Below are 25132 nucleotides of genomic sequence, written 5' to 3'. Positions count from 1 at the left end.
GAATGGAGATTAAGTTAAGATAGGGCTGCTATAGAAACCACCCAGGCTAGCGAAATAGACAGTATTTATTTTGAACAGCTAATTGGCAGACAGAGATTTTTAAGAACTGGACCGAGCCTTAAAGAGTCACTGGCAGTTCTACAAACAAAGCACTTTTTACTCTGCAAAACGAAAAGAAACAAAGAAAAAAACTGTCACCTTTCTCTCACTGGTCCATGCAGAAAACAGGGTTGAAATTCAAGTGAAAATGAAAGTCAGTGTGAGATTTGCCATTGGTATTCACAACACCAGACACCACCTGAGATATTTTCTTTTCTACTTTCAGACAGATACATTGACTACCACCAATTAGCTGTCCCCTATACTGAGGTTTTCTGGTGTTTTTCAGCCTTTATGGCTATGTCTATATTAGGGAATTTTAGCTGAAATTTCTCAGCAGTGCTACTGCCTGCACAGTATCAATCAGTGCTGTCAATTGTGGGCTGGTCTCTTTGGATGTTTATCTCTGCCAGCGTACTAAACACTGTGTCATGTAACAGTGCACAGTATTACTTGTTTCAGAGTAGCAGCCATATCTCTGTTCATTAATTTTTAGTAAGCTTCACTGTGACTTAAATTGCTCTTACTTCTGGTGGAGTTCAAACCATACCATTCTTTAAGATCTCTCAGTGCTAATTAATGATGTAAAATGGATAGAATCGTTCGGGGTAAATTGTTGCTGTCATTTATTTCTCCATCTGAAACATGAACAGTACAGATGAATTAGAAAAAAGGGATATTTAAAAACACAACAGTTGTTTTTACATTAATTGCCTTGAGTAAAGAATATAAATGTTCTGCACCATTTGCACCAATAAAGTTTGCTGCAATGTTCCAGAATTTCCTCTAAACTCTCTCAGTTTTGAATGACATGTGTTTTTTTGATTGATTTCAAGGGACTGTTAAGTTTAAAACATAATGAATACTATTGAAATGTCAGCTTTGTTAATTAATTAATTATTAATATTAGTAGCAGAAATAGTCAATTATTTTGTTCATCTGTCACTGCTTCAAATGGATATAAATGTTTTGCTTTAGGGCCATTACAGCTATTTATTTTTGCCAAGTGAAGCAATAGGAGATCATATTCTCCAAAAATGTCTCAAATAACCTTCACCACCCGTAAGAGAGGAAGAGCAAGGCCAGACCAAAGCTATTGACTAGCTGATGCTCTCCTAAAGCTCAGACTGCTTTTTTTTCTTCCAGATTCACAAATTCTTCATTAACCTTTTTGACAACAGCCAAAAAGATATGAGTCTCTTGACCTCTGTTCATTTCAACTTTTACACAGAAGTTCCAAGAACAGATGTAACATACTGATAGTTAGGGGTTCCAGAAGATTCAGCACAGAAAAACATTGCCATGTTATTGCAGGGGTTCCATATTGTTGTCTCCTATCACAAAAGTTTCACAGCTTCTTGGTGTTTCTCACAGGCAGCTCCTCAGAGCACTGACTCTTACTTCTTCCCAAAGGAGCCAACTGACTCTAGTTCCTTTCTCAACCAGCCACCCCACTCTTTTATAGCACTCTTCTTCCCATGGGTTACAGCTGTGGCCTGTTAAAGCCAGGCCTGTTCCTTAATCTTTGATAACTGGCCCAGCTGCAACTCCTTGTGGTTAAGATTACTTTCTACAATATCTTTATTTTCTTCTATTCTATTCTCCTACAGAAAAATGCTGAGAATTGTGTACAAAAATAAGTCCACTCATTACTCAAGATGTGGTCTATTTACAGACTAAAGTGTTGGTGGTTTTACACCACCTTTCTTTTCTGAGCAGTTTTGAACATGTTCAAGAATTCAAGTTTGCCATTTCCATCGCAGACTTCTGCCAAGGGCCGAGTCACCTGATGGAGATTTCCTGCCACCTCACTGCAGAGCACACAGCCATGGATCCACGTTTAGGGGTCTCCACATCAGTAGAAGTAAAGGGTGCTATTGTCACATTGCAGCACCTGATCTAGATGTAAGCAGCTGGTCCCTGGTGTTTCTCTGTAGACCAGACTCAGCCACAAAATTGTTTGTCAGCTGTGCAGGATTTGTGCTGCCATTTTCTGCCTCTGTGTTATGTCATTAGTGATCACCATAGAAACAAACAACAGATAAAAAGAGCCAAACATTTTAAAAACAAGCATAAAACCACCATATGAACAAATGGCTTCTCTTCATCACTAAAATACCAGGCCACCATTGTTGGCTGGAGCTTCTAATAACCAAAGACTGTCAATACTGTATTTTATGAGCATTAGGGTATGAGTAAGAGCAATCAGTGATAAGCAGGATTTGACCTGCCTCAATTTTGTTAAATAACCCAGGACTCCTGAGATGAAAGGCTTTTCCAGGGGGAATACATTTAAGTAAAAATATTACATGAATATTCTTTGTATCACATTTCAAAGATTATGCCATGGCAGAATGTTTTTTCTTTTTTTGGTAATCTGTATTAGGGAGAGTAGACAGAAAGCACCCCAACCTGCACAGGGAGGAAGTTGGCCAGTCTTCCTGAGAGCTCTTACAGCTCTTCATCCTAACTAGTGTACAAAAAAAACAAGCAGGTTTCTCCGAGAGTGATGGCAAAGGGAAACCAGCTTAGTTCATGATCTGACTGAAGAACAGAAAGTGGGGTACATTAGCGCTTCACAGCTCTTTGAAGCCTCCAGTTTCTCCTGTTACCTGGACCTACATTATGCATCTCTGAAAAAGTGCATTATTTCTTGAAATAAACAGAAACTGCATACAATGCACTGAAGTAATGAAGTCTAAACTTTGTTATTACCAAGATCAACAGTTTTTTAATTCAGGTGCCTTTTTTCTTTCCCATGAACATCCAAGCTCAGAGTTCTTTGGAGGACCCAGTTGCTAGCGTTGAGGAACTATTTGTGGAAAGACCTCATTTCCCTGAGGAAAAGCAAACCTACATTTCCTCCATGGAGCACATGTTGTAAGCCAGCACATCAGAGAACCACAGAGATCTCGGGGCCTGCAGGTCTCATTGTGATGTGCACAAACACGCTTTTGCTGTGCTGGTTGCAGGCACTCTGGTTATTTCTTTGCTGGGCTGTTTTGTCCCTGAGGCTGCTGCTGAGTGCCCCCACTCTCTATCACCAGCTCTTCAGTCAGAAACCCTTCTCTGTGAAGGTCCAAATCCATATAAAAGGAATTTCAGAAAAGACTTTAAAATTTCACAGGCCTTAGATGTGTCCCTGATTTAACAAATATAAGTTCTAGGAAGTTCAGATGCTTCTCTCTGTAAATTCAAAAGGTTACGGCACTTCTTGAGGTTTTACTTCAGAAATATTCTTCTAGCAGTTATCACTGAGCACCCTTGTGAAGAACTGATTTTCTTGACTTTGTCTGACAAGTTGCCTGATAAAGACTGAAGACCTACTGATTTCTAAGAAATTGTACTACCTTTAGAGAGAAAGCTTGGACAAAGAAGTTCTTATATAGATAAGACTTTTTTGTATGTTCTGCCTCTCATGCACTTCAAGACAACTGGTGACATTGCCACCTCACTCTGCAAGTAGTCCCTCTGAGCTCTCTGAAAGCAACTCAAAGGCTGAAAGTGCCAGAACTTGTCTCCTTGTAAATTCTCTTCCATTTTCATCACCTTGAAAGAATCCCAGGCGCCCAACCAAAATTTGCTAACATGGAAGTCAGTTCAAAGCTCAGACATCTATAATAATATTTTAGTATTTCTTCCCACCTGAACCAGATTTTCCTTTTCAGAGGTGCTAAATAACAAAACCCTACATGTACTTGGAGAGGGAGCCTCAGCCTCTCTGAAAGACAAGGATGTGATTTAAAAGCAGATCTGAAGTAAGGAGTTTTTAAAAACAGAACGTGTATTAAAGCAACAAGAAAGAAATGTTTCAGCCTCAAGGTTCTACATAAAGATGCTTAATGGATCTTTTTACTGTGTCTCTGGGATAAAACACATAATTAAGCTTATGAAACTCTGCACCAATACTTAAAACTGCTTTGCAGTGGAGATTAATTGTGGAAATACATAGTTCCATTTATGGGTGTCAGTAGACTAAAAGAAGTTAGCAGTGACAGTGACATGGTTTAATCTATCCTAATGGACTCTTCAACATTCAGAAATGTGACCATATTGATCAAGCAATTCATACTGGATAAAAAGAGGCAATGCACGTTTGTGGCCACATTATACCCTCATCACTCCTGACAGCACTCCCAGCTTATTTAAAACAACATTCAAACCGCACACTGGTTTCCCTTGTGGCTTAATTCTCATTATTCACTGAACTCCTTTTTACTAGAAACTGACTGAAGAGCCAGATTCTGAGCTCATTGTTTGATTTTTTGCTGACGACAATGAACAGCCTTCTCAGTTTCCAAGCCCAGCATTTCTATACACTCAAAACAGTTGCAACCAACTAGCAAAATAAAAGCAGGTCAGGGATGGGGAGGCAGATGAGTGAAAAGAGTGTACACGTGCTCTTCAGAAAGAATGAGATTGAAAATTAATAAAAGACTCACTCATAGCCTGTAGCAACAAATGACATCATTCAAGCATGTGTCCCAAAACAGAAAAAAAAACCAAAACAAAAAAGGGAAAAAAACTCCATTCATGGATGTGCATTTCTCAGACTGAACCAAATGGGTTTGAATTATATTACCACTCCAACTCATAATCTTCACCAGAGATATAAGCACTATGAGCACCAGTAAAAAGAATTTTCAGTCACAAGAGGTTCATGCTGATGACAATAGCAAGGACGCTGCCTTTGTTTTTCTGATGGATCGAGAAAGTGTAACTTGGCAGTGGTTCACCAGAAATTACTGCTGTGAGAACCACACACCTCACAGCAGTTGTGACGCTGAGTGCCTGAGATGGCTCTCATCTATATGCTCTCTACATCCTAGACTGCTTTGAAACAGAGAGAAAAGTCATTACCAAGGCTTTCTCATGGACCCTGGCTCTGTGCCAACTCCATATATTCAATCCTCCCTGATAAGTTTTCTCCTAACTTTACACCAGCAAGTGTCCTAGGCAATGGCTTTGCAACAGGCCCATGGAGAGACACTCTCACACTGTATTTGTGGCTCTGAGTGTAGGTGGTTCACACTCTAAAGCCATCTGTGATTTAGCTCGCTCTTTTAGCCATGTAATTTTATCACCTTATGATTTTTGGTTAAGCTGACGCAGTGGTTTTCAACTTGTGGAACTCTTATGCCTCTAGTCTGTTCACTGCTTCTCCTGGAAAACCACCAAGAAAAACTGTTTTCTTGCCAGTTGACTCAAATATTTTCTTAAAGGGCTTCAATGAAAAATTGTATAGGGATAGCAAAATTAGCATGAGCTAAAGCATATGATCAGTTTTGACTTTGACTTCAAAGGGCCAAAAATGCAATGCATGCCTTGATTAATTGTTCCATTCATTAAGTAAATTGATTGGTAAAACACGGACCTTATATCTAGTGTGAACACTGAATATTATTCTGAATTCATCTGGTCAATTAAAGAACCCTTCATGATCAGATTTTTTTCGTAAGAGTGACTTATCCAACATTTTCTTGGGCAAACATGATGGATTTTTCTTTGTTTTCACACTGCATATAAAGTTACCCACTGAAATAATTCTGATATCTTTTTCTAACATCCTCAGGAGATCAGAAAATCCCATTGCACCGAGTAACCATATACACATAATATCCTTTTTAGGGGAAAATAATTTTAGACCTTGGTCAAAAGTGGTCTGTAATGGTCCCTGATCAACTGCACCACTTTGAAATCAGTGCTTATGGATTAAGTCAGGAACTACTCCACATTCAAAGAACCCCCACGAAAACAGGTTATGAATAACTCTTGACAACCTTGAGTGTTTGTATTTATTATTTCTTATGTTTCTGACTAAATGCCATATGGAATATTCTCATATATTCCCACCCCTATCCCCCACCAGATTTACAGGTGCATGCTTCTCGTGCCAGCAATACACAACTCAAAGCTCAGTACTGGCCACCATGGCATTGATTTTTCAATACTTGTTTGACTTTTATCTCTTCCTTGCCTTTTTAAATAATAAGGAAAACAAGTGGTATTTACTGCAATGTCAGTGTCAAGAAACCAACAGCCTGATCCATTATAAATGTTGGAAAAACACGCACTCTTTCAGGAGGTGGTGTTCTAGACTTGGAATGGACAGGTCCTTCTTGCTCAGGAGCCATCTTTATTCCCAACCAGGTGTCATACAGTCCAACAGGTACAAGCATGTCTGCACACCACTGCACCTGCCTCAACAAATCCTGCTTGTTTTGAAAGCCAGATTCAATCCCTAGGGCCATATGGGAAGTTGTTCTTTAGAACAGAGCAATCAAAAGTTGTAAAACTTCTGGAAATGTCAGGTTTTTTCTAAACTAACCTCTAAATTAGCCTCTCAGCTAGACTTTATATATTGCATTTCCATCTTTCTTCTATTAAAGTGAACATTCTTTAATGCTCATGTTATGAAGTATCTTGTAGTACATACATAGGGTGAGAAACATAGCTAAATTAGCATTTCAAAATCAGCTTTAATACTGACAGATTTCCAAGGCTGATGATTTTATTTTATTTTCCCTTTTGCTGGACAGCAGTACCATTTTCTACGCTCTAAGACTCTCTCTCTCAGTTGAGTGCACTTTGTATGCTGTCAAAAATATCTACCTTTTTATTCTTTCTTTATGTATTCCATTTTCCCCAGTCCTGCACTAGCACCTTGGTTTGGTGTTTATTCCATGTAGCAGAAAATACCTCTCACAGAAATACAAAGGCAGCCTGACAGCAAGCTTCTCTTTGGGCATGTTGACATCATCCTCTTCTCTGAGCTCTAATTCAACTTTCAACACAATGCCTAAAACCGCACAGCCTCTGAGCACAAAAGATGAACACGAGAGTACACTTGTGCATTCTGTTGCCCTGTAAGCATATTGCCTTGTGAATGAGAAATCAGTCAAATAATGAGGTTGATAGTCTACATTTAGATAAGCTAAGATATAAGTGCAAAAGTGGGTTTTTTTTGGTGTAGCACAGACAGCAGCACATCCTGCTCAAAGTTCAGGGCTATGAACATCATTCACTCCTTCTCTCACATGAAAAGACAACATCCAGCTATTTAATGTGTCACAACTACCTATTTCATGTGTCATAACTACTCTTTTGAAAAAAACAGAAAGGTAGGATTTTTTAACTTCACTGATAATCCAAACCAGAGTGGCACTCTGCAAAGTGCATATATATCTCATAAAACATATCTCCTGCTTTCAGCTCTCTATTTACGTGGACTTTACTGGGAAGAAGAGAAGAATGTCACTGCTTTCATATAACAGATAAAGAAATTCTCTGGGTATGTGCACATGACATTTGTGGGTTGCACATTGCTTTCTCTGCTCACCATGATAAGAAACAAGTGCATGCACACAGAGAACTCCTGCAGATTGGATAATGTGCTGTGAATTAATTCTTGGTGCTAACCTTGTTCAGGCAGTCATACATATAATGGATTGCATCCAAACCCTCTTCCAATAAGGAGCAACTGAATTACCTACCACTTCATTTCTGAATGCTCCAAGCTCTTTCAGCTTTTTGTATTGAGCTTTCAGCAGCTGGAAGTTGATGGAAGAAAGGGGGGGAAAGGCATCCATATTTTTATAGTTTTCCATTCCAAGATAAATAGGCTTGGATGAGAGAAGAAGGAACATAAATGAATCACACAGACAATCTGTTCTTTCAACTGGTGGGGTTGGGAGGTTAAAAGATTTTTACAAATAAACATTTTTTAAAAGGCAAGTATTAGCTTATGTGTTTGACAGAAGGCTGCAATTATGCTCTGCTCTGTACCACATAAAATACTAAAATATGGAAATGTGAGGTTATCTATCCTTCTCTTGTAGCACCAGTACATTCTCTTCCTATCATGATGTCTCATCTGGTACATTACTCAAATTCAAGCCAAAGTATTCCACCACTTGAGATAGCACATAAACAAAAATAATGTGAAGAAATTAATAATAAACACATTACAAAAACCTGCTTCTTGGCCTTCTAAAGTCTTGGTTTCTTTGCTTTGCCAAGGTGAGGAGCCCACCAAACCTGCTTGAACCCAGCTTCCTCACTGGGACACAATTTAAAAGTACACTATGTCTTCCACAAGCAGCTCTTTGCCATCCTTAACACATTTTCTGCAGTGCTGGATTCATGGCCTATGCTGTAGAGTCACAATCTGTTTTATACTGATTTTGAATTTCCCTCATTCTGACAGAAGGACAGCTTTTAGTGTTGGCATGTATGGAGAGTCAGCTTCAGGGCTGTTACAACCTGTTAGGGCTGGTGACAGCCTCCAAGACACTGGTATGTCAGGCCAAAGACAGCTGGTTGGTAGCAGTCCTGACTTTCACTCTTTCACTGACTTCACATGCTCTAGTTGTGACATGGACAGCAGAAAGTGGTTTCATAAAACCTGTGCCTGTAGGGGACTTTGCATTTCACATAAATATCCATATAATCACCAGATCTTTATTCCACAGTGACAGAATAGGGAAAAGATCTTATCTTAGCTGTTTAGGGTAATTTGCTTTAAATAGAGTATGTAAAAGCCTAACCACTCTCCCTGTCTTTTCAAAAGTGGTTTATTGCTTCAGTGCAGTTGACCTCAGAGATTCACCACTATATGTACTGTAAGTTGAATGAGAAATAATCTTGCTCTCAAGATTGAGCCTAAGTAGAACTCTGATAAATTAATATTTGTAAAGCCCACTGTGCTGTTGTGTTTAAGAGAGCCAGAAGCTAGCTATTAGTTCTTTTTTGTGGTTTGTTTGTTTTGTTCTCTTTCAGCAGACTTTTTAGAGTACAGCATGCTGAAAAAATAGGAAGGAGGCTCCCCAACAGATACCAGTTGTGTTTGAATTCTTCCTTTTTCCAGGCACACAAACCACACAACCAGCCATCAGCACAAAACACATCATGTTAAATCCCTCATTTCTTTAGCATAATATGAAGTCTCTCTTTCTCTCATATTACCATTCTGGTCCGTCAGGTATGTGAGGTTTTTCAAGGCAACAGGTGTTTTTTGAAATAAAATACAACCTTCCCTTCAGCTCATTATGTGAAAGAGACAGCAGCTGCAAGTATAATGCTGAGGACACATGGTCTATAAGACACCCAGAAGAAAAATACTCCTTGTTCCACTTGTTAAGGTAAAGCACAGATGTTGCTTCAGTGATAAGCATGAGCATAAGGCAACCACAGTCTGCTCCACGTTGTAAATGCAGAATCTAAGATTTCAGACTATTTAGTAGGCTGCAATCAGAATCACCGGTTTCTTTATGTAAAGAAAGCTAATGCAATGTCTAAGCTCACAGCACTAACAAATACTCCATATCACAGCTTGCATTACACTATCATCAACAATATGCTAGGGACTGTCCACAGACTTGGCTGACAAATTATTAATAATCTTTTATATGGACTCAATTATGAGTAAGAAATAGTGACAAATGCATAAATTAATACACTTACTGATTTAATGATTTAAACATTTACAGATAGTGTATATTAAAAAGGGTTTAGCAATTTAGAATGTTTAATGCAATCCCTTTCCCTGCTTAGTATTGGTAGGAAGACTATTTTTGTATCACTCAGATCTAAACTGTTGAGAAATCAACTGCAAAATAATGATGTCTAATGAATGTAAAAACTAAGTTAGAATCAATCCTTTCCAGGGAGCAATCCTCTGTTCAGTTAGGTCCATAATTCTTCCTCCAACCTTCCAACCCCCATTTATTTATTTTCCCCTAATTTCTCTGAAGAACAAAGTACATATATTGTAGCTTATAGTATAATTGTCTGGCCTTTTTCAAATAAAAAGGGAGTGAAGCATTTCCTTAGAAAAACGAAGATCATCTAGGATTGCCTGGTCTTCCTATTCCCTCCTGTTTTCTAGGCCTAACTAGGTCAGAAACTCTGTCCTACAAACCAGAACATGTAACACCAGAGGGAAAAAACACAGATGACAAAATAATCCAGTCATCTTTCTCTGTAAGTAGACATAAATAGGAATATTTATGTTGGCCTTGCAACATGAATCTCAGTAGCTTGTAGGACTGCATGTTTTTCTGGCCACAGTGTTTGTTATGCAGAGCAGCAGCAGCAATCAACTGGGAACTGTACACACAGAGGAAGGCCTGATGGCATGGATCTACTAGAAAAGTCAAAAGCATCACACTCCTTCAGATCCAGCTTGCACTGACCCCAGCTCTCTTGTGTGTGGGATGGCTTTCTGGTTTGTTTTTTTCCCAAATCTATATTGGTAAGCTGTTGGTAAAATGAGTCCATCCCCTGTCAATTACATCACCACCCATTTTAGAGAAGACCAGCTTAAAAAAATAAAACAACACAAACAAGTTCGGATCACAAGGTTAAGATCATAAGGTTAGAAAGTATTCTCATCATGAAAATGATACCATAGTACTTCCTTGATGCAACTTATATTTTTAACAAAAGGTCATTTAAATGGCTGAATCATTTTTAGTTTGTTACAAATGTAAGAGATGTGAGTAATAAAACAAACAACCAGAACAAAATCTCTATATTAATTGGAATGATGATACACATGCCTAGAAAAACAACCACAGGAAGATATCATTGCTTGGGCCCACCTGTTGTTTGCTACTGATTTGTTGGCACATGTTTTTAATTGTTCCTGTCCTGCAAAGAGCTCAGCAGCCAATAAAACTATTCAAATTGCTTGTGACTGAGAATATTTATATATTTTGCATTTTATGGTGTTCAACTTCAATCTCTTCTTATGAATCCACACAACCTAGTGCCATTCCCGAACCAACTGTACTCAGTGTGTAATGCCAGGCAATGTCTGCTACAAGCATTAATAACTTAAGAGTTTGTTCTGTTATTAAGATACTCCTCTAGTCAGAAATCAAGGCTGATCACACAGATTCCAAGACTTGTACACTTCCACCACCACAGGAAAATCTGAGTCAATACTTACATGCGTCTTCACATCACCTTCAAGAATCTTGCTGTACCTGAGAAACTCAGCGACACTTCCATTCAGCAGCCTATCAAAGGCCTCCACATATGGTGCTATGCCTGTAGAAGAGGAACATTCCATTATAATGGGTTCATAAAATATATAATGCATAGGATAATGCATAGGATGTGTAGCAGATGGAGGAGATGTATCATAGAAACTGAGGAGATTGCAGTAACTTCATTTCTGATTTATGAAATCAGTGAAAAAGGATGCAAAATTATTTCCGTCCTAGATAGAAAGAAGAGGAAAAAATCCTGCTCTTGGTAGTATTTGAATAGGAACCTGTAAGAAAATTTCCTGTGTATAATGTAATGGGAAGCCTCTTTTGTCTTAAAATAACATGTGCTAAAACAAACATCTCTCAGCCCTTCAAAGGACCTGAGGAGTGTAATTCTCTTAACAAAATTCCCCTATTGTACTTTAACCAAATATCATCCCCTAAAAAGAACCCGCACTGTACTTAACAACTATTTTTATACTACTCCATTCCTGAAGATCTCTGTGATGTTTGGTGGCTTTTAATAGCAACCAATTCCATTTCCAGTAAGAGAGTCTTTGGAATGGGTTGACAGTAGATTTATGCAGTGAGATATGGCTTTGTAATCGCCTCATTTTGTTGTCTCACCTTGCGAAACTGTCACTGGGTAAAGAAAGCTCAAACAAGTCTTCCAGACAACATATCCTACTGACTTTATATATACTATACATTACAAAGGAGGAATAAAGCTGCTATTTTCTATATGGTACACAGAGCAGTTTCCTGATTAGGTGAACAATCAGAAAATGCAGATCAGACTCAGTTTCTTAAGCACCTGGTTTCTACCTAGCACTACGTGGTACCTGTTAAGATAGCAAAAATAATCTTTCCTTGGATGCTTTCCAACCTTTCCTTTACTCCCTTGTGTCTTGTCTATGCTCAGAACCTTTGCCAGATCCAGCATGAATGACACACATGTGAATCTATGACATATGCAGGATCTGAGAGAACAAGGTTAAAATTCTTCCCTGCCTCTCTCCCTCATTAATAAAGCCTGAGGATTGCTCTGAAGAGGTACCAAGCTTTCCCCAGAGAATTTGCTTTAACCTTTTGGCACTATATAACAATTGTGTCCAAATTCACAGTTATGAAAGCCCCCTTTATTCCACAAGAGTCATCTGGCTCCATGACAGAATAAAAGACAGGCTCTGGCAACTGGAGTTTGCAGTGGCCTGTGTGAAAAAGAAAATGTAGTTAGTCAGCTAGGTGGGATTTCAAGGCTCCTTTTGTTCTCTTGATGCCATTCACCTATAATTCTGAGGAATTTCTGGGCTTTCTTCCATATTAAGTGTTTGTGTGTAAACCCCTCAAATGACCTAATGTACAAAAGGTTTTAGCTGCGGAGATGCTTTCCAAAGTGCATTTATGTTCTTTTTCAAAATCTGTGCATGCTTCCAAAAGATTCATTGTAACATTTTCCTTTTAGAGCAGAGTTTTACATAACAGTTCACCAAATTCTCCTATGCAGAACTAGAAAGCAATGATGCTATTTTTTACTATTCAATGCAGCTCACTCCCAGGAGCATTTACGAGAATTTGCTGTGGGCCGTGCAGAGCAACAGAATGATTTATTTGCAGTTCTGCTGCTGTAATGCCCTTTAGGAAAACAGTAAAGGTACAGATCTCCCATCCTATTTCTGAAAATGTACTTATTGAAAAGCCAAGGTTATTTTTTTTTATTAACTCTAATTATGGAATGGTCTTTTAGGGGATAGAGGTCATGGTTGAAGAAATATACCTCCATTTCAACTGGAGATTTTAAAAAGGTGACACTCTGGCCTGAGTGATAGTTTTGAAGGAGAAAAAGAAAGGAGATACCTGTAAGACTGTTTCCTTTGGAGTTTCTGTGGCAATGTGAACCTCTGCACAGGCACACAGAGTGGTGTTTGGGCCACTGTAGGCGTACCAGGCACACAAACTGAAGACTTTCCCAACTGCACCAGCAAAAGCTAATTCCTGAGTCCCTGTGTGAGACAGCTCTGCCTGGAGACATCATGCAGCCTGGCAAGCACCCCATGGTGCTGCTCATCTCAGCTTCTTACTGCAGTCTCCCAGTGGGTGTATTTTATAATCACACTTCAACAAGGATTCTCAGTTGGTTTCTTCTAGGGATCTGCTGGGGCGTTCAGGCTCTGGTTCCCTGGGGGGTGAATCTCCTCACCTGACTGAGCTCTTAGGTCAGGTCAAGAATACAAGCAGTTTTCATGGAAGTACTTGGCATGGTGAGTTATCTCCTGTTCTGAAAGTAGCCCTGGTTCTGCAATAAATACAGATTCACCTAAATGGACTCATTACATTACCAAATTCTTTGAGAATTGCACAATTCCTAGTGGTGACTGATTTATTTGTCAGTTTGTATATGGATATTTCTCCCTGACTTTGCTACAGTTTGCTAGCTGCCTAGGTTGTCTCTGGACTGCAAGCACTTTTTTTAGTGAAGCTTTCTGTGCCTGGCTAACTCATCTGCCATGGAAGCCTGCTGGAAGATGCTCCTTTCCTGCCACAGAAACACACTGCTCTCAGTCAGCTGCCCCACAGCAGCTGCCAGTGTGCAGGCCCATGGTACACAAGGGTGCAGGCAATGTCCCTCACATGTGTCAGCTGGCATAGGGGACAACACAGCACCTCACACACTTCACTTGTTGCTGTGTCAGTAAAGGAAACTGCCTGCAACTTTAGATGTGTCCTGCATCTTCTGTACAGCAGCTGAGTCCATGCTGGGATGTGCTCTTCTCTGAAGAATGCAAGAAAGGGCAAGGACTACAGAAAGCAACGAACATGAAGCTAATAAAGAGATGCATGTTGGGGTTCTGGACAAAAAAAAGAAGTTTTGGAGAAAGGAAAGAGCACTTCTATTCCATCATATTTAGAAGTACCACATATGTAAAGTTATTTAGCCTATAACTTCAGTTACCACAAAATTAAGGCACAAGAAAATATGATTCAATGATATGATATGACATGAGTAGACAAAAAACAAGCTTTTTTTGGTATATTCTCCACTGTAGTGCTTTGGAGAACCACTTGAGAACAGAGAGCTCAAGAGGTAAGAATGTAAGGCCATGGATTTATAGTGAGTAAATGCTTCCAAACAAACTCATGTTTGATTAAGGATGTTAAACAAATTAAGTGGGTCTGCACTGTGAAATTCAGAGAGAGCTGGAAAACCAATAGTGTTTACATTGGTGACTTCTACAGGAATATTTATGCTGCACATTTAGGGGATGTCTCATTTCTTCTGCTAATTGGGCTCAAGCAGACATCTTCACCAGGGGAGTTATTTACAATGATATAAGTTGTAAATATAATTGCTAAAATGGAAAGAGTAATAAAGCTTGAGACATGGACAGTACATTAAAGAAACAGTAAAATCATTAATTTTCTAGGCCATATTAGTTTAGAATTGTGCATGCTACTAAGTTTGACATATGGTACTTCTAAATAATTTTTAAAATTTTTTAATTTTGATACAGAATTTGTAGGAGGTGGGATCACATTCCCTCTTAGAAGACAAACATATACATTATTTGTAATTTTTTAATAACAGAGAGATGGTACTTCAAAATAACATACTTACTTCCATTGACTCCATTGATGCCATCATACTCCATTCCACCAGATCTGGGTGAATCTGAAAACAATGATTCAAGTCGAGTCACTGCTTTCTCCAATCTCTCCATCAAGCCATGAGTCTCTGCCATTCTGAAAAAAATCATTATGATAGAAACAGTGTTAGACCCCTCTCAGTAAAGTCCTTGCTTCATGCTGCAGTTCTGTTCATCTTGTGGCTTTTTCTTTTATGGTAAAACTCTCATTTTTTAAGCACTGTCTTTCTGGCAGATAAACATTTGCAGTGAAGCAGCTGACAAAGGGTAAGTTGCTTCTTTGTCAGCAGGGATCAGCACCCAACTCTGGATCTTCCTTCTAAGTAGCAGATTCCAACCACTGCTAGTGTAGCTTTTAACAGTCTGCACGTGAACAGCTTATGACAAAATGCAAATATATGCTCCCAGCCAGATACTGAGACAACTGGAATAGTCATAAAACTAATTGGTAAAATCTTATGCCTACAATGACTTGAGTCAGCATTTACAGAGACTAAAATACAGACACAATTAATACTCACTGATTTTTGAAAAGGTTCATTCTGAAATTGGCCTCGGTCTTCTATACTTTCTAGAAGGACCCAGCCACTTGACTGAAGACTACACAAAAATCCAAGAAGGTCTTCTGTTTATTTTTCTTATATGATTTACCATCAATTTTTTTCTTACAGAAGCACCCGATATGAACCAGTGTTTCCCAAGCTTTTAAAATCATATGCTGATTAACATTTGGATAGAAAAAAAAAAAACCCAGAGGCCTGCTTGTGCAGTACTGCTGCAGTGCTTTTGGTTTAAGATTAAATAGAAATTAGGTTACATTTTTAACAACTCACACATTTCCTTCTTTCTTCACAATGTGATTATATACTCTCTTACATGTGAGGCAGTGTAGGCATTGACATTTTTGAATATTGGCCAATCTCTTGGGAAAAAAGTGCTGCATACCATACAGAGTGAGAAAGTTATATAAGCAAAGGCAAAGCTATGTTTAAATCCCCTACCATTTAATAGAGCGAGTTTAATGTACACGTTCGCCACTGAAGGTTGGGAGTGTTTGATCCTGGTAAGTGACATTTGGCAAGGGGTGCATGCTGGCTCTTGATTAACATGCTCCCTGTGGCCACTTCCAGTCCAACCCCCACACCAGGCTGCATCCCCTGCCCAGCACCGGGGTGTGCAAAGGCAGGAGCAAGAGGGGAACAGGCAGCGAGTCAGAGGCTCTCTGGGGCCATCATCCTGTGGTGTTCTTCCACAAGATTTTGATTCCTCTATGGCTCGGAGACTAGAATGGTTAGGCAGACATGGAACACAAGTGTAAATGTATTAGTTCCTAAAGAACAGCCTGCTAGTACTGCAGAGATATTAAAGCCTAATAGCAGATTCCAATAAAATGCACCACAATGGAACACTCAGCAACCAAACTAAACATTGCTGCTTCAGTGTCTCCACAGCCATTGCAGAGTGCCTAAATGTTATAATTAATAAGTAAAGTACCATGGAAATAAATGTTTTCATTTACAAACAAGTACTACTAATTCTTATTAGTAAAATATAGTAATATTTTTCTACTAAAATTTTAAGCATGAGAGGAAATTAGCTACTTGGACTGTGGAAACACGTGCAAAGCTCTTGTGCTCTGAGTCATGCTGCCTTTCAAACAGGGTGGGACTTTCAGAGTTTATCAATGTACTGAGGTTTGTGTTTGACCTAAAAGTGAAGCAGAAGATTTTACAGCATGAAACCCTTGAAAGAATCATTCTTGTGAGAAAGTATTGTTTGGAATTTATGGAGTTTTCCTATTTATATTAAATTAAAAAATCAAACCCCCAAAGAGGATGAAATTAAACAGCATGCACATGAACAGTGTAAAAATTCAGAGGGCCTCTCTTGTCTTATCACAGAATGGGTCAGGTTGGAAAGGACCTCAGAAGGGAATCTGGTACAACCTTCCCTCTCAAGTAGTCAACCCAGAGCACATGGCACAGGATTGCATCCAGACAGTTCCTGAATATTACCAGTGAATGAGATTCCACAACCCCTTTGGGCAATCAGTTCCAGTGCTTGGTCACCTGCACAGTAAAGCTCTTCATCATATTCAGGTGGAACATTTGGGCATCAGCTGCTGCCCACTGCCTCTTGTGCTACTTCTGGGCACCAGTGAGAAGAGCCTGGAGCTGCCCTCTGGGCACCCTCCCCTCAGATACTGATGGGCATTGATGAGGTCCCCCCTCAGCTGCCTCCTGAGGCTGAACAGGCCCAGCTCCCTCAGGCTTTCCTCATGGAAGAGATGCTCCACTTGCTTGGTCAGCTTTGCATCTGTCCACTGGACGTGCTCCAGGAGCTCCATGTCTCCCTTCTGCTGAGGAGCCCAGAACTGGACACAGCACTCCAGGTGTGACCTCACCACGGCTCATTAGTCATGTAATGAGTCCATTTAGGTGAATCTGTATTTATCCAAGCACAGTATTGCAGAACCAGGGCTGCTTTCAGAACAGGAGACAACTCACCATGCCAGGTGAGTTATCAATGAAAACTGCTTGTATTCTTGACCTGACCTAAGAGTTCAGTCAGGTGAAGAGCAAAGGGGTGGGATCACCTCTCTTGACCCACTGGCAATGTACTTTCTTTATACTGCAAAATGCACACTATTCTGTTTGAAAAATCAATTCACTTCAAAAAAACACACCTTAAATTTCTGTAAGGTTACAAATGTCTTGGCAGGAATGAGATGAATGGATCAGAGGAGCTTCTGAAATATTCAAACTTTTACAAGAATATTAAAATTTTTCTTAAAACAAAGCACTGTTAATCCTAAAAAATATTATGAGTACATACTTTTCACATTTTACCCTACTACATAAAAGCCTAAAATAGTGTCTATTTTAAAAGTTCTGTTTTCAACCACTCTAAAGTCTGGATGATGTAACATAGCATACTAATACATAACATAGCATACAATCAACTCATTCCATCAGTATTTTAAAATATAATTTTAGTATAGCACCTATTTTTTATGTAAAGATACAGTCTGGTAAGTTGAGTTTTTTTCATTTGCCTTAAAATGTTCCTTGATGATGTCATCAAATGTCACAAAAATTATGCACAAACCTCTATGGAGGACCTGTTACTTTTTGGCCTCTTCAGCCCGATTTTGCCTGTGAAAGAATCCGACTGTTTGATGACAAACTCAATGATTTGAGGGCACACACCAGGAGGTCTGAGGAGTCTCACAAATGAGCAGACTTCTAATGTATTACCCAATAAATGACCTTCTGTAAGGCAGTAAAATTACACATTATGGTGTCAGAAGTTCAGGGGAATAACCCAGCTCAAAAACCTGAAGGATCTTTTTATGCAATACCTTCCTGCTACCACACAGTCTTTTACTCACTATATTCTTCACTGTTTTATTCTAGTCCCATTAACTGGAGAACTACAATGTTCTTCCAAAAGCAGGCATCACCAGCAATCATAGAATAATATATTGTCAGAGTCTTTAAACAGAAGTAGAAACCGTTTTTACCCTAATATTAGGGATGTCAGGTTTCTATTCTTTTTATATAGAATATTACACTCAATAATCGTCATCTTTACACTGTCTACCTTTTCATCTGTAGATTTATATAACCATGAGTACATGGTATTTCCATCTATTTCTATATATATATGTACATGCATATAAGAATACACACAGTTATGCCTGTCATGTATGAATAAAGTGCAAAAACATTTTTGTGATTACTGTCCATAACACTAAAAGAGCAATCAGTTGTATATTCAAATCTTACATTTACACCTCTCTTTACCATTAAATGACACAGTGTTATCTACCTTACAAACAACACAGCAATTAAAGTTACTGTTCTAAACATCCACTGAACAATAGCATGAAAACTCTCTTCATCCATTCTCAATCTAAACACTGACATCTTTGCCTATACATTGAGATTTACATATTTGGCTCACGTTATGACACACTTCAGCATTTTCTTGGCCTATATTCAGCTGTTTATCTGATTACTTATTCCACACTGCACTTTGCCTGGTCAAAGAGACACCACAAAGCCACAGCTCAAAAGGAATCAGAATACAAATGGCAAAGCTTGACTCTGTGAAGATACTATCTGCCATGATACAGCATCAGAGCTTATATTATAAATAAATAATAAGATTGGTCTGCTTACAGTGTCAAATTAAATCTTTGCACATTAAAGAAAAGAGGATGCAAATATGTCTGTGGCATGCTTCCACTCTCATAAAACATGTTTTTACTTCAAGACAGACTATCTCACCTGTCACGATTTTAATTAAAGATTTGAAGTGATTATCAGGGTTAACCATGTATCTTTTCCCAGAGCTGATGCTGACCACCTATAAAGAGTTAAAAATAACAATGCTTTAACTCCCATATAATCCTTATCCAGTTGCTCTCCTGGTGAAGAACACTGCCCTTCACTGACAGTAAGGTCACCTAAGAGTGAGAAAAGGTGTTAACACACATCTACTGACAAATCATTTAAACACAACATTGGTAACCATCTCTTGGGAACAAAATCAAGACAGAAGATCCACAGCTCTGCCCTGTTTACTGTTAGTGGTATCTTTTTTGGGAGTGCTAAAGGCATGTGGTAGTACTACCATCTGTCATTTCTTCCACAAAAGAAGTAAAGCCAAAACCAGGTAGAAGAAAGCATGCTGAAACTCAAAGAGTGGATTTCTTCTTATAGACAGGCCTTGGGAGATCACTGCTTTCCTCCCCAGCTGTTTCAAAGCACCATTTATCTATTATCAGGGGAAAAAAACTTGGCTGTAAACTAGAATTTCCTGACATACTGATCCCAAACAGCAAACTGTAAGTCAAAACACACACATACTATTCCTGTTACTACTGTATGTGACTTACAACAGAGGACTATATTGCTCCATCCTCAAGAAGAAACAAGTTGTAATGAATGCACAGGGAAAAGCAGTACAGTAGCATAAAGGGGGAAAAAACCATATGATGACATAGCAGGCATGTAAAAATGGAGTTTTGAACAAAGGAATGGTTCTACCTTGTAAAGTATGAAATGATTCCCACAAACATCAGCAAGAGATAGAGTACAAAGTTCCACAGTTTTTTTTATTTCCTAGCATTCTACTAATTTGAAAGGAAAAGAAATGACCTGTTAATTTATTCGCTTTCCTCCCCTGCCCCCACTCAGTACCAGTTCTTCCAAATTCATCTAGCATCTGGAAATTGATGCCAGGTCTCACTCATCCGCATCATCTGATATCCTACATGTTAGATTTGGATTTCCTCTCTATTCCAAAAAAGGGCAGATGCCTAAACCAGAATATAGGCAGCAATGTGCATATTAATTGTACTCACCATTGCTGCACTGCCTTGGAAGTGGAAAATCACATTGTCCTTGGAAGTACAGCACCTTGCACATGTGCTTTCTCTCTTAATCTTTTAATAAATTGCTACCAAGATATTAAATAAAATACACAACTCCCCAGATTGCCAGCTGGTACTATCAGAGAGCCAGGAACATTTTCTAGATCTAAAGCACTGTGTCCTCTGAGAGCTCCTCTGTACAATTTATGTCAACATACATCAAGGGAGGACAAATGCATTCCTGAACATCCCCTCAAATTACAAAAGCATCTTACAGCACTTCATTTCTGACACAAACACAGACAGCCTGGGTCTGAAATGGCTCTTTTTCCTATATCATCATTCAAATACCTACAAATCCAAGCTGCTTTGAGGAAGCAGTCTCTTTGCCACCTTTGCCATGAGACCCAAATTCCTGCTGCACCTCATTCTTGTTCAGAACCCCTCTGGCTTGGGGTCTCTGGAGTTCCTCATTCCCAGATAGAGCCTGGAAGCAGCTCAGTACTGGCTGGGTGGTAAGAAGGAGCACTTGAAATTCTTTGGGTTGCTATCACAAAAGATTCTGGGCAGAGAATGCAAAGGGAACGGTGGTGAGAAGAAAGTATGTGTTGGTAGACCAATAGGAACATTACCTTGTATGGTTTGTATTTTGTTTTCCATTAGCTGTAGGGGAGGAATGTAAACAGAGTCTTCTCAAACTGATGTCAATTTGGATTAAACCAGAAGACCTCTCAGTAAGGCCCTGTGTGAGAAGAATGATTTGAGTTTCAAATCAGAGCCTTTTTTATTGTTTTGCCCCTAAATCTACTACAAGCTCATTTGGGAGCAATTAATTCTGAAGTATAAAGAATTTTTTAATTTTTAAACCTAGTTAAAATATTTAGTTTTGTATATCAAACAGTATTGGAATTTTGACTTTTTTTTTGTTAAGATGGACAGTTATAACTGAAATAGCAAAAAGACAAAAATGTCTGTATGACTTCTGCTTTTTGTGGATGAATGTGCCATTTTCACTATTAAGTTGATCTGAAGTCTTGGCTGACTCTAGCATACTCATCATAAAATATTTCTGTCTGTAGCTCACTGTGTGTGTTAAAGCCACTATTATGCTATAAAATGAGTACCTTATGGCTGTGCATAAGAGTGCGCTACATCAACTATCTTGTGTGTGGACTTCTTTCTTTGGCATAACCTCTGTGTTTTTAAAGGGCTACTTTTTATAAGCAAAAAAACATTTGCATAGAAGAAGTAAAAGCAGGTTCACGTTGAATCTCTCCCATTTAACCCAAGTGTTTTCCTTTGTCTGGCCTTATGCTGTTGGTACCACAAAGCTTAATTTTCTGTTTGCATTCTGGCTCCTCCTCTGCTTCTCTCCCTCTCCTAGTGATCAGGCTGCTGTCTACAAAACCATGTTGAAAAAGAATAGAACTCTTTATTCATCCCACTGTTCAGAAAAAACTGCAAAACTTGCATCATAAAACAATCTCTGTTTTGACAAATACCTCTGACTGTTGATGCATTTTAGATTTCTTATCATATCCCTGTTTAGTCCCATAATATGGGTAACTGCACACATCAAGCTGCATGTCTACAAGTCAATGTAATAATAACAACATGGACTGCAAGTAGGCCTCTGATAATTTAATATGAATTCTGTAAAATATGGCATGTGTTCATGTATGTGCTTAGCATCTCCTGGAGTATCAGTTCACTTCCTAATTATTGGGAAGTTCTGTGAAGAACTTCTATCCCTTGCTGAATAATTTTGACTGTCATGAATTTTGTGATCACAAAGAGCGAGTTCATTATTTAATGATATACTGAAGCAGTCAAGACTGCTTGACAGTTTGTGTAAGCATGATTGACTTAAAATAACCAAGGCAACCCAGTTTCTAAGTACATTCTCCTATTCCTTTTATGCTCACTTTTCATGTCACCACTGCTCATGGTCTTTGTATTGGATTTATTTTCTTTTCTCCCTCAAATAAAGTGTACGAGTTTTAGTATCTGTGCAATCAACAGAAATGCAGTGTTCTTAGCCACCTCATTTACTACATATTAGTGTTGTGCTCTTCATGTAATCAAGCATCCTAAAGGCCTTACAAGCCATTTAATTACCTGTCACAAGTCCAATTACTGTATGTAAGCAGACTGCCTTGTTGAACCGAGAAAATACTGTATGCAGGCATTGATTTTATTCAAGTGCTTCAGTGCAGTTCATAATAACTGAACAGTAAGATCTTTATGCTATGGTTCCAAACAAATTGAATTTGAACTCTCTGAAAGGGTAAATTCCAAAGTACGAATGTTTCAGTACTTCCAGGATGTGAAAGGAAAAAACAAAGGAGGGAGTTAAAACTAAGTGAAAGGTATTGCAAGCTCTAAAAACAGAAACTGTGAAATTACTTCTGAAGAAAAGACTAGAGTTATTCAGTACCAAGGTTTGTAAAAGTTTTGTTTGCTGTGCTGGTGGCCTCTCACAAAACTTCCACACCCTACTTCTCATGCATATCCATATTACGTTGAAGCCTGAATAGTTGGGCTTGATTTCAGCCAAGTTTGCAAGTGCTCCTGTTCTTACCAGAACACTCTGCTGCAATCTGTGTCTGATGGTCCCAGGCTCATCATGGCTGCTCCACTCAGCCCGTAGCCAGTGGCTCTTCCGCCAGCACAGCAGCAGCCAACGGGGCTTAAGCAAACTTTTTGCCATGAGTCCTCCCTCTGCTCTGCAGCTCAGTTGGGATCTTTACTGGTCACAAAAACTTAAGGTCTTCATGCATCCCATTCTAAAACTCATCCCACTGATTTTGCAATACTGCTGGCATTGCAATTTGTGCCTTTGCTTCTGATTCAGGATGAAATGGGCCAGCTGCTACTAAAACAGACCTTTATTTCTGGATATAACCTGGTTACTACGTAAGAGGTCCTAAGCTTTAATGATAATCCATACAACCTGCTCACATACAAGATCTTAGACATTTAACTGTTTATCCCTCCTGTATTTCAGTGTGAGGTCTTGCTAAACACAGAGAAATCAAACTGGACCTACCCTAGAGGCTTGTAGAAGTCAGCCTTTTTGAGGGTGGCTGTTGCTTTAGAGGACCCAGAGCTGCTAGGTGAATTAGTCTGCTGTTTCTAGACAATAACAGATTACGCACAGAAATGTAAATGATTCTTTGCATTCCTTCCAAAGAGCAATTAATTAAATATTTAAACTAATACAAAACATAGCTTAAAGCTTAGGATCTGAGCAGATCTTGGAAAAATGTGCCACTATTTAATTATGTAATTGAGCATTTTCCCGTTTCAATTTTTTATATAGCCCACAAAAGCATTAAGGCTTTAATTCCCAGCATACTACTGGTATTTGGAATTCTACAAGCATTTGCTTGCTGTTCCCTGAAAAACTGTGGGTCAGACAAAGCAATTGCCATTAGCATATACTCAGGAAAGCAGTCTGAATGGGATCTTTTAAATAACAAAAAGTCCCTGAAACTGATAGTCAGAATACCTTAAGTACACAGGTGAAATTAACACAGCAGTTGGCAGTATGTGTAGACTCTAGTGGTGTCTGTGCCATAAAGTCTTGCTAAATGGTGACAGAGGTCACAGAGATTTAAGAAGCACCACACTCCCTACTCTTGATGAAGCATCTGAATCAGCATAATCATTGCCATAGATGCAGCTGTGCTCACGCATGCTTTTGTCACTTCAGCATACAGTGCTTAGTAAAGGTGTTGCTAATCTGGTATAGTTGTTAGCAGTAACATTCTGAAGAAAAGCTGAATCTTTAGAGTTTCAAGTATTATGTAAGCAACTGGAGTGGACTCTGTACCACGTGAAAATGACAAGTTCCCATTTGTCCCCTCTACTGCAAAAGATGCACTTGAAGATTTAGAAAAAGGAATTTAAATTATTTTTATATATCAAGGTTACTTTCTTAAGCAAAATCCTTTAACCAGTTCATAATAAAGCAGAAGAATAACTGCAAAAAATGTATGCCTTGTCTATCATAGGTGTTTCTTTGGTTCTGCCCCAATAAGCACAGAATGTTCTCTTTCATGTAGTCAGATGTTCCAGTAGGCAGCAACTGCAGCTACTGAGTTTGCTGCTGATGCACGTGATGTTAGAACTCATGCAGAACCACTAAGAATATTCTTTAACATATTTGGCAGTTCATCATTTCTCTCCCTAGAGTTCAAACCAACTGCAACTTTACTGCCACTGATAGGCCACAAATTAAAGCATAGATTATCTCACTTTGTTCAGGTGATGTTGCAAGTCAACATTGAGCCTGAGAGTTGAATACAAGTTGCCTGGTTTCCAGTCCTCCTTACTCACTCTATTTTCCCAGTATCTGCTAATTCAGATTACCAAGAATTTTGGACCTGGGTGAATTTTAATGACTTTGGTTTTTTAACTTAGGGTGCCCATTGTATTTTGCATGGTCAATAAAAATGATACAGTGGGATCAGAATATCTAATGATGGGAGGGAATTTAATACATGTAATCTTAGTACCCTTGCTCCTTATGGTATAATAAGAAGCACTTTTCTCCATTGAAGTGAGAGCCCCAGCTGACAAAGAATAATGAAAACATGTCAGGTTGGTTCTACCATTATAGTAAATAATGCACATCCTCTTCATTTTTATTTAATTGAGAAAACATATTTTATTCATTAAGTTCGGAGTTCTGCCTGTCCACCTTCCACATCTGAGCAGCATTCAAGGGGAAAGACACAAAGGAATCATAGGAGTATTCAGAAGACTTGCATTTTTGTTAAGCTCAAGACCAAAAACACCATATTGTTGTATGTGCCTGGCTTTGTTACAGAAGGTAGATTGCCTTTGTTCTTGTGCAAACTTGCTCAAAATAGAGCCAGTGTTATGAAATCCTGGTACTGAAAATGCATAAAACCAGAAAAAAGTTTGCTATCATTTGCATAATAAGCAATTAAAAGGAAATGCTAGGATAAAATTTGCACAAAAATTAGGGTATCACAGTAATGTCTTAA

The 25132-nt window shown here is 38.8% G+C and overlaps 1 protein-coding gene across 3 annotated transcripts in view; it reads right to left on the bottom strand.

Moving 5' to 3' along the window:
* Window positions 1-25132, bottom strand: part of CAP2 (cyclase associated actin cytoskeleton regulatory protein 2) — a 68679-nt gene that overhangs the window by 41698 nt on the left and 1849 nt on the right. The window contains exons 2-4 of one of the 3 annotated variants that reach the window (XM_026799815.2): window positions 20750-20859; window positions 14710-14834; window positions 11051-11151 (exon numbers count right to left, since the gene is read on the bottom strand). In XM_026799815.2, coding sequence (XP_026655616.1) covers window positions 11051-11151; window positions 14710-14833 — 225 coding nt within the window. In that variant the 5' untranslated portion in view covers window position 14834; window positions 20750-20859. Of the gene's footprint in view, window positions 1-7592; window positions 7704-11050; window positions 11152-14709; window positions 14835-20749; window positions 20860-25132 lie in introns of those variants that run through there. The other 2 variants (XM_005481748.4, XM_074543357.1) reach the window with 2 other exon arrangements.

This window comes from Zonotrichia albicollis, chromosome 1 (genome assembly GCF_047830755.1).
Source record: "Zonotrichia albicollis isolate bZonAlb1 chromosome 1, bZonAlb1.hap1, whole genome shotgun sequence".
NCBI classification, from domain to species: Eukaryota; Metazoa; Chordata; class Aves; order Passeriformes; family Passerellidae; genus Zonotrichia; species Zonotrichia albicollis.
This window is presented reverse-complemented; position numbering and strand designations above follow the sequence as displayed.